This window comes from Chiloscyllium punctatum, chromosome 3 (assembly GCF_047496795.1).
Source record: "Chiloscyllium punctatum isolate Juve2018m chromosome 3, sChiPun1.3, whole genome shotgun sequence".
In the NCBI taxonomy this organism is placed as follows: Eukaryota; Metazoa; Chordata; class Chondrichthyes; order Orectolobiformes; family Hemiscylliidae; genus Chiloscyllium; species Chiloscyllium punctatum.
The window spans coordinates 100,096,213-100,113,289 of NC_092741.1; the positions used below are offsets into that span (position 1 = coordinate 100,096,213).

At 40.4% G+C, this 17,077-nt stretch overlaps 1 protein-coding gene across 1 annotated transcript in view; it reads left to right on the top strand.

The window, feature by feature from the left end:
- Positions 1-11,053, top strand: part of mtmr9 (myotubularin related protein 9) — a 90,828-nt gene extending 79,775 nt beyond the window's left edge. Inside the window, exon 10 of the mRNA XM_072557448.1 lies at positions 8,170-11,053. Coding sequence (XP_072413549.1) covers positions 8,170-8,315 — 146 coding nt within the window. The 3' untranslated portion in view covers positions 8,316-11,053. The remainder of the gene's footprint in view (positions 1-8,169) is intronic.
- The last annotated feature ends 6,024 nt before the right edge of the window (positions 11,054-17,077 follow it).

Below are 17,077 nucleotides of genomic sequence, written 5' to 3' on the forward strand. Positions count from 1 at the left end.
AGAAGCACAGTTTGCTCTGAAGGTATGGTGCAATAACTGACCATCATCTCGAACTTGGGTTATGTTGAGCATTCCAAATGACAAAATATTCAGAAAGATAAAGTAGGAAAAGGGTATATGCAGTGCAGTGTTGATCAAGGATTCTGTTATACCACTGAGACATAAGAATAATGTAAACATGGGGGCAAACTATCACCACCTCATTGGATTAGAGACTAAAATAAAGGGAACTCTATTCAATAAATAATAAATTTAAGATGACCAATTAATGGTAATGCCACAAAGATGAAGCATATTGAAAAGTTAAGTATAGGAAGGATAGGATCCAGGAAGTCAAGTGGTGAGCAGACAGTACCCAGCTTCTTTGCAACATCTGATGATACCCACATCGGGTGACCAGTTCTGAGGAGGGGTCAATGGACCCAAAATGTTAACTTCTGATTTCTCTTCACAGATGCTGCCAGACCTGCTGAGCTTTTCCAGCAGCCTCTGTTTTTGTTTCTGATTTACAGCATCTGCAGTTCTTTTGCTTTTCGTTCAATATTTTCATGAACCTTTCATAAATCTCCCAGTCTACTATCACCAAGCAACAGATTCAACGAAGTGGGAACGACAGAATGCCAGGAGCAATACCAGACATGCTTACAAATAAGATGTCAACCTGGTGCAGCATGTGATAGACAAAGCCTGAAAACCAACTAATCCTATTTGAGCTCTGCAGTCCTGCCACATCCCATCATCTGTGCTGGTGGGCAATTAACCAACTCATTGGAGGATGAGGGCTCAAAAATTATCTCCATTCCAAATGATGGGATAAATAAGAACTTAGGTGCAAAAGGCAAGGCTAAAGCATTCGTAGTCCCTCCAACGAGAAGTGTCAAGTTCACAGCTGCCAATATATCACTTCATATCACTTCATGTAATAATTAAAGGTTGTAGGGCCTGGCAATAACAGACTTGTGCAGCAGATCTGGCTATGCATCTAGCCAAGCATTCCCAGTGCATTTAAACCCAGCCACATGGAAAATTACCCTGGTGTGTCCTATCCACAAAAGCAGAACAAATCCAACCGAGGTAAACCTTGCCAGGTGAGTTTACTTTGAATCATCAGCAAAGTGATGTCAGGTGGTTTTGGCAGTGCTATCAAGCAGCACTTAACTCCAGAATAACCTCCTTGCTGAGGCCCAGTTTGGATGCTGTTAGGTCAACTCTCTACCTGACGTCATTACAGTCTTGGTCCAAAGGTGGATGAGAAAGCCCTAGACACTATGGGCAATATCACATGACCAGTCCACCTAACCTGCGCATTTATGGGCTGTGGGCAGAAACCTGGTAGAAACCCACGCAGACACGGAACAATGTGCAAACTCCACACAGCCCGAGGCTGGAATTCAATCCGGGCCTCTGGAGTGTGAGTCAGCAGTGCTAACCACCGAACCTCCGTGCAGCCCTTAAGAGGAAGTGTGGATGACTGCTTTTGAAATCAAGGGCAGCATTTGTCTTAGTATGCCATCAAGGAGCCTCAACAAAACTGGAGTGAATGGGAATTGAAGGGGACAGGTTCTGCTGGATGAATCCTATGTAGGTGGAGGGAAATTGACCTCCAACAGCCATAACAATCTTGTCTGCTGCAGGATATCGCTGCAGGAGCACCTCAAGGTATCTATCTTTAATCACCCTGTTCAGACGTGTTTGATACACGGCTGGAATTGGTGGGACTTGAACTCAAGCATCCTGGCTCGAATGTAGGGATGCTGCCACTGCACCACAAGTTCCTGATCAAGCAGCTGAACATAGTTGTGCTATCTCAATGCCTCCATTAGGAGTTCAGTGGTCAGGATGTATCGTCACCAGCAAATACTGTTGAGTACCATTGGAGACTCTTCAGATATTGAAATAGTTGGTATTCAAATGCAGCAAGATTTGGACAACAGTCAGGCTTGGTCTGATCAATGTTAGCAACATTTGTGTCATGCAATGATCATTGCCAATAAAAGGGAAACCAGAAACAATACAAGAGAGTAACTCACCAACTGACTCTCCAAAACCTGTCCACCATCTCCAGAGTGCAAATCAGGAGAATGATGCAATATTCTCTACTTACTTGGATGATTAAGGCTTCAATAGCATTCAAACATGACATTATCCACAACAAAAAAGCCTCTCATCAGCAGTCCATCCACAAACTTCATCATTCACTCCCTCCACCACTGACATGATAACAGCAGCCTGTACTCTCGACATGATGGTAGAGATCTACAACAATTCACCAAGAGTCATAGAGATGTACAGCATGGAAACAGACCCTTTGGTCCAACCCGTCCATGCCGACCAGATATCCCAACCCAATCTAGTCCTACCTGCCAGCACCCGGCCCATATCCCTCCAAACCCTTCCTATTCATATACCCATCCATATGCCTCTTAAATGTTGGAGTTGTACCAGCCTCCACCACATCCTCTGGCAGCTCATTCCATACACGTACCACCCTCTGTGTGAAAAAGTTGCCCCTTAGGACTCTTTTATATCTTTCCCCTCTCACCCTAAACCTATGCCCTCTAGTTCTGGACTCCCCCTCACCAGGGAAAAGACTTTGTCTATTTGCCCTATCCATGCCCCTCATAATTTTGTAAACCTCTATAAGGTCACCCCTCAGCCTCCGACACTTCAGGGAAAACAGCCCCAGCCTGTTCAGCCTCTCCCTGTAGCTCAGCTCCTCCAACCCTGGCAACATCCTTGTAAATCTTTTCTGAACCCTTTCAAGTTTCACAACATCTTTCCGATAGGAAAGAGACCAGAATTGCATGCAATATTCCAACAGTGGCCTAACCAATGTCCTGTACAGCTGCAACATGACCTCCCAACTCCTGTACTCAATACCCTGACCAATAAAGGAAAGCATACCAAACGCCGCCTTCACTGTCCTATCTACCTGCAACTCCACTTTCAAGGAGCTATGAACCTGCACTCCAATGTCTCTTTGTTCAGCAACACTCCCTAGGACCTTACCATTAAGTATATAAGTCCTGCTAAGATTTGCTTTCCCAAAATGCAGCACCTTGCATTTATCTGAATTAAACTGCATCTGCCACTTCTCAGCCAATTGGCCCATCTGGTCCAGATCCTGTTGTAATCTGAGGTAACCCTCTTCGCTATCCACTACACCTCCAATTTTGGTGTCATCTGCAAACTTATTAACTGTACCTCTTGTGCTCACATCCAAATCATTTATGTAAATGACAAAAGGTAGCGGGCCCAGCATCGATCCTTGTGGCACTCCACTGGTCACAGGCCTCCAGTCTGAAATACAACCCTCCACCACCACCCTTTGTCTTCCACCTTTGAGCCAGTTCTGTATCCAACTGGCTCGTTCTCCCTGTATTCCATGAGATCTAACCTTGCTGATTAGTCTCCCATGGTGTTTTATTTTACCATATTATTTTGAAGTATTGTGCTTTTCTCTCAACATGTGTACATTTTTTTTTATGAAATTAATTTGGTGCACATAAATGTATGCATTAAGTTACTTTAAAGAACATTTTAGTTTACTGCTTAAGTACATTCATACAACTCCGAGGTGCTCATAGTAAATTATAAAATTGTTTGTATGTTTTTTTGATCCAGACCACTAAATGCTTCTTAAATTCTAAAAATGAGAGTAAGTTACAATTGTAACTGCACCTGTCCTTGTAGTACATTTGAGATAATTGATAAGAGTTGGCTGAAGTCGCTGTTTACAGTATCCTGGTGGCTATTAAGACGTGTTTTTGTTTTGTTTCCCCGTTGTAATGTTTTCTAAATTGCATAATCAATACAAAACTTGGTCTAAAGCCTACCACTAAACCACACTGGAATCTCTAGCATTGTTCAGTCATGATACTATTACAGCTGAATTTTATATTTGAACGTTTGTTTGGGATCTTAATTTACTATGGTACTTAGAAGCCTACTTTATCCAGATCCGAAAAGTGTGGCACTGGAAAAGTGTGGCAGTAGGTCAGGCAGCATCCAAGGAGCAGGAGAATCAACGTTTCAAGCATAAGCCCTTCATCAGCAATGTTGGGAAGGGATGGTGGTGGAAAGGGGACTTAGAGATAAATAGGAGAGTGGGGGGAGGCGGGAAGGCAGCTGGGAAGGCAATAGCAGGTAGGGGCTGATAGTGATAGGTTAGAGGGGAGGCTGGCATGAATAGTTTGGAAGGAGGATGGGCGGGTAGGACAGTTGAAGAGAGCAGTGCTGAGTTGGAGAGTTGGATCTGGGATGAGGTGGGGGTAGGGGAGACAAGGAAACTGGTGAAACCGATGTTGCCATGTGGTTGAAAGGTCCCAAGGTGGAAGATGAGGCATTCTTCCTCAGTCGTTGGGTGGCTTGGATTTGGCATTGTAGGCGGCCCAGGACTTGCATGTGCTTGACTGAGTGGGAGGGGGAGTGAAAGTGGTCGGCCACAGGGCAGTGGGGTTGTTTGTTGCATGTGTTCCAGAAATGTTTCCTGAAACGTTCTGAGAGTTGGCATCCTCTTTCCCTGGTGTAAAGGAGACCATGTTGAGAGAGACATACACTGATGAGGTATTTGAATGTGAAAAGATCCTTTGGGACCTTCGATGAAAGTTGAGGGGGGAGATGTGGGTACAGGTTTTACACCTCTTGCAGTCGCAAGAGAAGGTGCCAGGATCAGAGGGTGATTTGGTGGGGGGCATGGACCTAACAAGGGAGTCACTGAGGGAATGGTCTCTGCAGAATGCAGACCGATGACCGACTGCCTCAAACCCCCCTCCCACTCTGCCAAGGACATGCAAGTCCTGGGCCATCACCACTGCCAAATTCAAGCCACCCGATGACTGATAGGAAACAGGAAAAGAGAGGTCACCCTGTTGGGACTTTTCTATCCGCTTCTGAATAGTTCCAGAGATGTAGAGGAAAGGATAGCAAAGATAATTCTGGATAGGAGTGAGAGTAACAAGGTAGTTGTTATGGGGCTTTAACTTTTCAAATATTGACTGGAAATACTATATTTTGAGTACTCTAGATGGGTCAGTTTTTGTCCAATGGCTGCACAAGGGTTTTCTGACACAGTATGTAGACAGGCTGACAAGAGGGCAAGGTCCCATTGGATTTGGTACTGGGTAATGAACCTGGCCAGGTGTTAGATTTGGAGGTAGGTGAGCACTTTGATAGTCACCACAATTCGATTATGTTTACTTTAGTAATAGAAAGGGATAGGTGTATAACACAGAGCAAGAGTTATAGCTGGGGGAAAGGCAATTATGATGAGATCAGGTAAGATTTAGGATGCATAGAATGGGAAGGAAACTGCAGATGGGCACAACTGAAATGTGGAGCTTATTCAAGGAACAGCTACTGCGTATCCTTGATAAGTATGTACCTGTCGGGCAGGGAGGAAGTGGTTGAGCGCAGGAGCCATGGTTTACTAAAGAAGTTGAATCTCTTGTCAAGAGGAAGAAGACGGCTTATGTTAGGATGAGATGTGAAGGCTCAGTTAGGGCACTTGAGAGTTACAGGTTAAACAGGAAAGACCTAAAGACCAGGAGGAGACATGAAAAGTCATGGGCAGATAAGATTGAGGAAAACCCCAAATCTTTCTATAGATATATTAGAAATAAAAGAATGGCTAGAGAAAGATTCGGGCCAATCAAGGACAGCAGTGGGAAGTTGTGCGTGGAGTCCGAGGACATGGGGAAGTGCTAAATGAAGATTTTTTTGTCTTTTTCCAGTGTGAATACTGACAATGTTGGTTGAGGAGAATACTGAGATACAAGCTATTAGACTAGACTGGATCCAGGTCCACAAGGAGGAGGTGTTAGCAATTCTGGCAAGTGTGCAAATAAATAGTCCACTGGGCCACATGGGATTTATCCTGGAATTCTCTGGGAAGCCAGGGAGGAGATTAGAGAGCCTTTGGCTTTGATCTTTATGTCATCATTGTCTACAGGATTAGTGCCAAAAGACTGGAGGATAGCAAATGTTGTCCCCTTGTTCAAGACGGGGAGTAGAGACGACCCTGGTAATTGTAGACCAATGAACCTTACTTTGGTTGTGGGTAAAGTGTTGGGAAAGGAAATAAAAAGTAGGATTTATAATCATCTATAGAAGAATAAGTTGATTCGGGATAGTCAACATGGTTTTGTGAAGGGTAGGTTGTGCCTCACAAACCTTATTGAGTTCTTCGAGGAGGTGTCCAAACAGATGGATGACGGTAAAGTGGTTGATTTGGTCTATGTGGATTTCAGTAAGGTGTTTGATCAGGTTCCCCATGGTAGGATTTTGCAGAAAATACTGAGGCATGGGTTTGAGAGCAATTTTAGTGGTTTAGAACAGACATTGGCAAACTGAAAAAAGACAGAGGGTTGATGGGATTAGATTAGATTAGATTCCCTACAGTGTGGAAACAGGCCTGTCAGCCCAACCAGCCCACACCAACCCTCTGAAGAGTAATCCACCCAGACCCATTTCCCTCTGACTGATGCACCTAACACTATGGGCAATTTAGCATGGCCAATTCACCTGACCTGCACATCTTTGGACTGTGAGAGGAAACCTACGCAGACACAGGGAGAATGTGCAAACTCCACACAGGCAGTCACCCGAGGCTGGAATCGAACCTGGGACCCTGGTGCTGTGAGGCAGCAGTGCTAACCACTGAGCCACCATGCTGCCCTCAATATGTTCATCCTGGAGTTCAGTTACTAGTGGTGTACCACAAGGATCTGTTTTGGGGCAACTGCTGTTTGTCATTTTTATATATGACCTGGATAAGGGTGTGGCAGGATGGTTTAGTAAATTTGCGGATGATGCTAAGATCGGTATAGTTGTGGATATTTCTGAAGGATGTTGTAGGTTACAGAGGGACATAGATGAGCTGCAGAGCTGGGCTGAGGAAGTGGCAAATGGTGTTTAATGCAGAAAAGTGTGTGGTGATCCCCTTTGGAAGTAGCAACAGGAACAAAGAGTACTGGGTTAATGGTAAGATTCTTGGTAGTGTAGATGAGCAGAGAGATGTCGCTGTCCATGTACATAGATCTCTGAAAATTGCCACCCAAGTTGATAGGGTTGTTAAGAAGGCACATGGTATGTTAGCTTTAATTGGTTGAGGGATTGAGTTTCAGAGCCACGAGGTAATGCTGCAGCTGTCCAAAACTTTGGTGCAGCAGCAGTTGGAGTATTGCATTACAGGAAGGATGTGGAAGCTTTGGAAAAGGTGAAGAGGAAATTTACTTGAATGTTCCCTGGTATTGAGGGAACGTTACGAGGAAAGCCTTGAGGCTGTTTTCAATTGTGAGAAGAAGGTTGAGGGGTGACTTGATTGAGACATACAAGATAATCAGAGGGTTAGATAGAGTGGACAGTGAGAGCCTTTTTTGTTGGATGGTGATTGCTAGCACGAGGGGACATGGCTTTAAATTGAGGAGTGGTGTATGTAGGACTGATGTCAGAGGTAGTTTCATTACTCAGGATAATAGGGGTGTGGAGTGCACTGCCTGCAACAGTAGTAGACTCGCCAACTTTAAAGTCATTTTAATGGTCATAGGATAAACACATGGATGAAAGTGGAGTAGTGTACGAGAGATAGGCATCTCCTGTTTTCTCCCCCCCCCACCTCATCCCAGATCCAACTGTCCAATTCGGCACTGCCCGCTTGAACTGTCCTACCTGTCCTTCCTTCCCACCTATCCGCTCCACCCTCCCCTACAACCTATCACTATCAACCCCCACCTCATCTAGCTATCGCCTACCAGCTACGTCCCCACCCTCCTCCTTATCTCTCATCCATCTTCCCTTCCCATGTTCCTGATGAAGGGCTTATGTCCGAAATGGCGACTCTCCTGCTCCTCATATGCTGCCTGACCTGTTGTGCTTTTCCAGCGCTACACTGATTTCCAGCATCTGCAGTCCTCACTTCCTCCTACTTTATCCAGATACAGTGCAACCCATATGTATCATTAAAGCACATTCTCAAATCGTATCTCTTAGAAAAGATAAATAATTTATTGACTTGACTAGGATTTATTCCTTTTATATTTTATTGTATTTTCTATTTGTGTTATATTTCAACAAATATATTTTCACATTGAAAACGCTGTAATACTTTAAACCAAAGGTTGGAAAGAATGCTTTATATGTCTTGAAAACTACTTTTTTTTTAATTAAAAGGTGTGTTTCTCCGATGGAACCGTTCCTTAAAATACTTAAATGAGGCCTGGGATGAAATAACTCACATCGTTGAATATAATAAGGATCTACAGGCAAAAGTAAATGCACTTCGACGACAGCTAGCTGAACTGCAAACAGAAGACTAAGATTTGAAAGCCCTTGACAGCAATCTTTGAATCATTACATTTATTACATTTAGAAGTAATAATTTGGATATGATGTGCATGTCTTAAACCCTGAGTATACTGGCATGTCGAGTTCTCTACAATAAGACCCTTTCAATGAATTCTGGTTATTGGTAACATTCATAATGTAAATGATGTCTTGATTTTTTTTGTAGAAGAGTATTTACAGGTATGGTTTTAAAGTAAAATCATTTGTGCAAACTTTGGAGCTGACCATCCTGTGGAGTAAATGTGGTTTGGCATTTTTTGCTGGGGTTAAGTATTGCACAGATCATATGAAAATTTCTTTAAATGACCTTTCCTGTGCACTTCACTTCACATTAGACTGTTGTGTTTGGCTTTTTAAGCATACGTCAATACGGAGCTTTAACTGGAGTGACAATGACATCAAAATTGTTGATTGTGCAATTTAAGACAATTATGAGTACTGTAAAGTCTGAATCTTTGGGTAAGAAAATTATTGATTTTAGAATATACCTCATCAGTTATTAAACTGGTTGATGGTCCTGCACTTTGATAGAAATAACTTTCCTAAGAAGTTTCCTAATTTGACTAGTAGCAGTTGAAATTTTTTCACATGGAAATAATCCATCTCAACCTGTTACAAACAAAGTTCACTGCAAGCACAGCCAAATAGTTGTGTACGTCTACTCATGCCAAATTTCAAAATTTAAAGCCTTAGAATACTCAGCTTAACAATCCACTTCCTGAAATAGGAAAGAGATCAAACTAAATTCTGATTCTGTTGAGATGTATTTTGCAAATAAGATCTTTTATTGCTATATGTGTGAATTGTAAATGATTTGTAATTGGTTTCAGGTGCATTTATAACAAAGTTAAATTAAATGGTTCGATCATTTTCACGTGAAGACAGTCAGCAGTCAAAATAGCTCCTAATCTGGAAAGCAGATAATGTTACATTTTTCTAGCGCACAGTTATTAGCAGTTTAAAAAAGATACAGAAACTATGCCTCCTGAGAATATTAAACATGGTTCATCAAATAAACAAGACCTATATATGCATCTAATCTGAGATTTTGGACTTCTGGTATCATTGTCTGCACCTATTGAAGAAAAGACTTTACCTTTATCAACCTTTGTATTGTCTGGTTGTAACATTGCTGTATGAAACCCATTTCTACATTTTCTTTAAATATATTCAAAAGGAATATCAAACAGAGTATATTTTCAAGATCTAGTGGAGCTGGAGATTTATTTCATTTAAATGTTTCTGATTAGTAGGTTCAGTTTAAAATGTTGCCAATTTGTGGCTGGTAACAAAATAGAACAGTTTCCAGTCTTCATTTGAAGTAGCACTTTATATCCTTGCATCAGAAGATATTCCTGTTGAAACTTAAGCTTGCTTGCTCCTCTTGTGTTCAAGGGCATTGTTTGTGACATAGGCTAACATTTGAAGTGAGCTTTAAGTAAATGTCACTGATGCTGCAGAGCAGTGTTAACAACAAGTTAATGTCACTCACTAATAATCTTCAGTTATGCAAATGCTTGTACAGCTATCGTAATAGTAGATCTTTATATGATCATACCGACTTTTAAAAAGTATTTATATTTCACACTACATTTAATTCTTTTCTTTTCAAATGTAACAGATGAACAAAGTTAATGAAATTAAAGTTTACCTTGATGGTTTTAAAGTTTGTATTGGATAACACGCAACCTACATACTTGAGGCCTTCTGAGTCAGTGAAGTAATTGAATGTTTCTATTGTGCTTAAAAGATGGATGTCATTATCTGGTTTAATCAAGTGAGTGCCTTTTACTCTTGTTCTTGCCCCCAAATCCCACTTCACCTCGCAGATGAGAAAAGATTTTATCCTCTTGTCAGCCATTCCATATGTCAGATTTTTGGGTATACGTATTTTTAACACCAGTAGTCTGCTCTTTATTCCAGAGGTGGTTGTGATTGTTGCTGGCAGAATTTTGTGACACACCAAATTAATTCTTTTAACAAAGTAGGATCACATTCTTCAGCTAAGCTTCATCAAATCTAGGGTATAGTTTGCCAATACTAAGGGCACCTTTCTTTGAAGCAGATAGCATGAATGTTAGGTTTCTGGCTTGTTGCAAAAAATTCTCTTCGCATTCTACCAAGTTGTCCTTTTATCTATTTTCTGTGTTGTTGGTAGGGTTAACTTGGTGTCAACGGGATGTATATGGAAGCATGGAATTACTTTTCTTTCATTTTTCCATGGATTGGAAAAAAAATTATATTAGAATGTTGCACTGTCATAATGCTTTGTGAAAAGTTATTCTAAGCTTGGTAATGGTGTTAAATCATTCTGTGTTGCAGTCATCTGCTGTCATTCCTTTGTGCTAAACTATACTGCCTTCAATCTATTCAATTATGTGAACCAAATGTTTTTGTGTATATTTAAAAACTAGTTAAAACTTTCCAAGATACTCAAGTGCATGTTTTCTTAATTACTATCAAAATTGTAAACTTTAGACAGTGAAGTTCAGGAATCATGAGAAGTGCTATGAACTGCTGTAATTCAGTATGTGCTGTAGAAGGCGTTTATTGCATATGTTGGCTTGAATTTTGTACTTCGAATGACACCAAACTTGAGATTACATGGAGCCTATCTGCTGCATTCATTAGCACTTGTATTCTGCAAAGGCACCATGCATTGTTCTAAGTGACTTTTTGAAATAATAAAATTCAAAATTATGCTCTGGAATTGTGTTTATATGTGATTACTTTTAAAGATTATACAGTTATAAAATAGACACAGCTTGAAGGAAAGTGTTCAACTGACCTAGTTGATGGAAACTCTTGCAAAAGCAACTAAGCTCAATCTATTTACCATCAATCTAAGGAAAGTGTTCAACTGACCTAGTTGATGGAAACTCTTGCAAAAGCAACTAAGCTCAATCTACTTACCATCAAGCTCAATCTAACTAGGCCATTCAGCCCATCAAGTCTTCTCTTCCATTCTGACAATTCATGGCTAATCTAACAATTCTCAAGTCCACATTCCAACCTTGTCCCCATAATCCTTGATTCCCAATTTATTCCAGAGGTGGTTGTGATTGTTGCTGGCAGAATTTTGTGACACACCAAATTAATTCTTTTAACAAAGTAGCCTTGAATATACTTAACAACCCAGCCGTGTCTTTCCTCCATGTAAAGAATTCCACAGATTCACTTTCCACAAAGAAGATATTCATCCTTGTCAGTTTTAAATAGGTCAGCCCTCATTCTGAGTTTGTGCTCTGCAATCCTAAACTCAGCTCTCCTGATAAAGGGCTAATGTCCAAAATGTTGACTCTCTTGCTGCCTGACCTGCTGTATTTTTCCAACAAAGGGAAACGACCTCTCCGCATCTATTCTGTCAATTTATTTTAAGAAACTTGTGCATGTTTCAATAAGGTCCACCTCTCATTTGTCTGAACTCCACAGAGTACAAGTCCAATCTATTCAACATCTCATTAGACAGTCCCCCCTCCATTCTCATGAAAAGCCTCATGAATCTTCTCTAGGCTGTCTCCAAAGCCAGTAAATCTCCCTTTTCATAAGGAGCCCAAGAGTATTCCTCTTGTGGCCCAACTAGTATGGATTTAATAGCTCCTCCATATTTTCATACTTCACTTCTTTTGCAATAAAGACCGATATTCCCTGCTGAAATGTTATATTTTTATGAGGACTTCTGTGCTGTAACTTTATCAAATTTTCATATACCAATTTTTCTGTACTAACTTGAGCTGCCTATATCCCTTAGCAGGTTCTCTGAATTATCCTCACCCCTCACCTTCTACTTATTCTTGTCATCTGCAAACTTATTTATATTAGATTCGCTTTACTCATCCAAATCATCGTTGCATATTATAAATAATTATATCCCCAGAACTAACCTGTGTGGCACTCCACTAGTTGGAGGTTGCCATCCTGAAAATGCCCCACTTATCCCAACTCTATTTTCTATTAGGTAGCCAATCCTCTGTCCATGCTAACAGAATACCTATGACCCCATCAAATAAGACCATAAGACTCGGTCCATCGAGTCCACTCTGCTATTCAATCATGGCTGATGGGCATTTCAACGCCACTTACCCACACTCTCCCCGTAATCCCTTAATTCCTTGTGAAATTAAGAATTTATCAATCTCTGCATTGAAGGCATTTAATGTCCTGGTCTCTACTGTGCTCTGTGGCAGTGAATTCCACAGGCCTGCCACTCTCTGGCTGAAAAAATGTCACCTCATTTCCATTTTAAATTGACACCCTCCAGTTTGAAGGCTGTGCTCACTGGTCCTAATATCCCCACCTGACACAAACAAATTCCCAGCATCCACCATTTCTAAGCCCTGCATTATCTTGTAAATTTCTATTACATCTCCTCTCAACCTTCTAAACTTGAATAAATATAAAATCGGGATCCGCAGCCGTTCATCATATGTTAGGCCTATCATTCCAGGGAATCTCTGCTGAACACGGTCCAGTGCCAGTATGTCCTTCCTGACATGTGGGGCGCAAAACTGGACACCGCATTCTAAATGGGCCTAACCAGAGCTTTATAAAGTCTCAGTAGCACATCGCTGCTTTTACATTAAATGACAACATTATGTTTGCTTTAACCACGGACTCGACCTGCAAGTCAACCTTTAGAGAATCCTGGACTAGCGCTCCTAGATGGCTTTGTAATTTAGCTTTATGAATTTTCTCACTGTTTAGAAAGTAGTCCATGCCTGTATTCTTTTTTCCAAAGTGCAAGACCTCACATTGAATTTCATCAGCCATTTCTTGGACCACTCTCCTAAACCGTCTAAATCTTTCTGCAGCCTCCCCACCACCTCAGAACTACCTGCCTGTTCCACCCAACTTGGTACCATTGGCAAACTTTGCCAGAATGCCCCCATTCCTTTATCCAGATCATTAGTATATAAAGTGAAGAGATGCGGCCCCAACGCTGAATCCAGCGGGACACCACTTGTCACTAGCTACCATTCCGAAAAAGAAATAGCTTAATGTGTGTACCATATCAAATACCTTATAAAAACCAAAAGACATTACATCTGCTGTTCTTAGTCTACCCAACCAGTTTTCTCCTCAAAGAAGTCTAAAAGATTTGTTGGGCATGGATTCCTCTTCAGGATCCTGATCATATTATGTATTTATAAATGCTCTTTTATTACATACTTTAGACTCTAATACTTTCCTATTTTTTTCCACTTCCTTCTCTAATTGCTTTCTAAAAGCTTCAATTCCATTGGTCTCCACTACAGCTTCAGGAAGTGCATTTGAGAAAATCGTCATGATACTGTTTCCTGTTAATCACCTTAAATTGGTGTTTTCTGGTTCTGGTTGTGCCAATGGAGCCAGTCTTTCTGTCTGCTTTGTTTATACCCCTCATTTTGAACAGCCGAATCCTTGTTTGAAGGATGTTGCATCTTGCCTTGTTCTGACAGGACCGTTCTTTTCTTTTAGGTGTACAGTAACGTTCCTGAATTCCTTACAAATCATTTCACAAAGCTAAGGACAGATGAGGGCAAGTCAGACCATCAAGTTCAGGGTTGTCCATTGTGCAGTCCTGGGGCCACATGTCCTGAACCCTAGTCATCTGGCCCTCAAAATCAAGGTAACTGATTCCTATTTATGTATTTATTGTGTGTTGGTCTATCGTATTTGAATTTTTAGAGCTATCCTAACACTAGTCATATTCTTGAATAATTACAAGTCTTTTTTTTATTTCGAAGCAATGGTTTTCTTTAATAAAGTCAAGCATTGAAATGTTTGTACTGTTACCATATATGTTTGCATCTATGTAATATGATCTTTTAGAGCTTCTACAAAAGGTTTTTCAGCTAAAACCTTTTTTTGTTATTTGAGACATTGCTCACTTTGGAGAACATACAAGGACTAATTTTAATTGATAAGTAATTGTTTTAGTAAATGTTTAAAGTAATGTTTTTTGAAGAAATGAACAATATTAATATAGTCAAATATGTGCTAATTATAGGGCGAAAGACAATGCTAGCCTGACCGCTAAACCCATATCTTATGAATGGGTGGAAAAAAGAAATTATAGCATTGTTTAAACCCATCTTATTTAAAAATGAATATAGTAATAGAAGCATGTTAAGGTACTTGGATATCGCAGAGAGTGCTGCATATTGCAGACATGCCGTTGAAGCTTTTCATCTTGATTGCAAATGTGCCAAATCTCAAATGGAACAACGTTTTAATTCTGCATGAAAATTGGATGCTAATTGGTTGGGAAGTGGATTCTGATAGAGGCATTGCTACAGGGAAGCATTAAATGCCACGCTTTTGTTTAAATTGAAATCAGCAAATTGACTGGTCAAGGAACTGCTTTGGGGAATGCTGACACCACCACAACCACCAACCTTCCCCCGCCACCCCATACATACACTCGCACCTTGAATAATTACCTTGGATTGGGTATTAATGTAATTCTAAGAACAACTAGGTATTCTTAAAATTCTGTCTCAATGAGTGCAAGACAAAAAGCTCGGACACCATCTCCCCCTTTTCTTCAACAATACCAGAGAACTGTATTTCCAAGTGACTATTTGAAATCCGGCAGTCAGATGAAATCACTTTCTTTTAAAGTGTAGAGGCTCATTAAATGCTTTGGTATGTGTCAACATTCAGTGTATTACTCATTTTTAAATAAACTGAACCATTATATAAATTAAGGAAATATTATTTGGACTATCTTAATCATTCTGCTTCCAAGTTGAAAGCATCCTATTTATGTAAGTGAGCAATTCTTCGTCCCATTTTTCATTTCTGTTATATTTAACATTTTAAGTCTTCAGTTATTACTTTCATGAAAAAAGTGAACATTTAAGAGCTATAGGACAATAAAGTCCAATATTTTATGACAGATTATTACAGGAAAACATTTTTCTTTATCTATATTTTTTTCCTCTTGGGTTGTTCACATTAATCTGTGTAATTAATCTTTAATTCCTGGAAACAGCAAGGCATTGTGAAAAGATTGCATTCCTTTCTGTGACTGAGAGTCAAATGGATTTGGCTAAAGTTTGCTTGAATTTCAGATGGTTGTTACTGAGTACATGGATACAAATGCTGCTGGCAATTTATTGACCCATCCTGGATGTTACCTGTCTTCCTGTGAAGTGGCAGTTCTATACTTGGTTCAATATTACCTTGGTATTGAGGGTAGCAATTTCTAATGACCGTGTTTCCATATAGAAGGATCATGTAGGTGTGGAAATTGGGGAGATAGTTTGTAATATACTTGAACAACTTAGCATTGATAGGGAGGTGATGGTGATTTTGGTGGACTCCAAAGTGGATAAATACCAAGGCCCAGATGAGATATATCCTAGGCTACAATGGGTGGAAGGGAGGATTTGCAAACTCTAGCATTAGTTTTTAAATCCTGTCTGGCCACAGGAGGGATGGCAGAGGACTGGAGACTGGTTCATGTGGTACCATTATTAAAGAAGGGTAATAAGGATAAACTAGCAAACTATGGTGAGTGTAGCATCTGTGACAGGGAAGCTATTGGAATAAATTGTCAGCACAGCTTTGTGAGTATAAAAGATTGAGTCGAATTTTTTGATGAGGTGACTAAGTGTGTGGATGAGGGTAGTGTAATTGGTATAGTAGTCCATTTGTACATTGGTAACTTTTTTTCATGGCAGACTGATCAAGATGTTAAGAGCCCATGGGATCCCGGGCAATTTGGCAAATTGAATTCAAAATGGCTTCATAGCAAGAAACACAGTTGTTGGCTGTTTTTGTGACTGGAAACCTTTTGTTCAGTGTCATAGCATAGGATTCAGTGCTAGGTTCCTTGCTGTTTGTTGTGTACATGAATGATTTAAACTTGAATGGAGGATGTGGGATCAATAAGTTCATAGATGACACAAAAATTGGTGCTGTGGTAAATAATGAAGACGAAAGATTGAGAGTACAGGATGGGTTGAAAGGATGGGCTGGTCAGTAGCAAATGGAATTTAATCCTGAGACATAAGAAGGGGATGACATTACTTTCAAGAGTACTAAGGGAGGATATTCCTTGGAATACATCCAAAGAGGTTATCTGGTGGAAGGTGGAATTGAGAAATAAGAAAGGGATGATCACCTTATTGGGATTGTACTATAGACTTCCCAATTGTCAGCAGGATATTGAGAAACAAATTTGTCAGGAGATTTCATTTAACTGTAAGAATAATCAGGTAATTATGGTGGGGGATTTTAACTTTCCAAATACAACCTGGGACTGCCGTAGTTTTAAGGGCTTGGATAGAGAGGAATTTGTGTGTACAAGAACATTTTCTATTTCCATATGTGGATGCAAAACTTGACCTATTCTTGGGAAATAAGGCCAAGGTGTCAGTGGGAGAGCACTTTGGTGCCAGTGACCATAATTCTATTAGTTTTAAAATAGTGATGGAAAAGGATAGACCGGAGCAAAGCCAATTTTGACATTATTAGGCAAGAACTTCTAAAGGTTGATTGGGGGCGAATGTTGACAAGTAAAGGGGCAGCTGGAAAACTGGAAGCTTTCAAAAATGAGATAATAACAGTCCAGAGACAGTATGTTCCTGTTAAGGCGAAAGGCAAGGCTGGTGGGCATGTGGAATGCTGGATAAATAGAGAAATTGAGGTTTTGGTTAAGAAAAAGAAAGAAGCATATGTCAGATATAGACAGCAGAGATCAAGTGAATTCTTAAAGTATACAGGCAATAGGAGTATGGAGGAAATC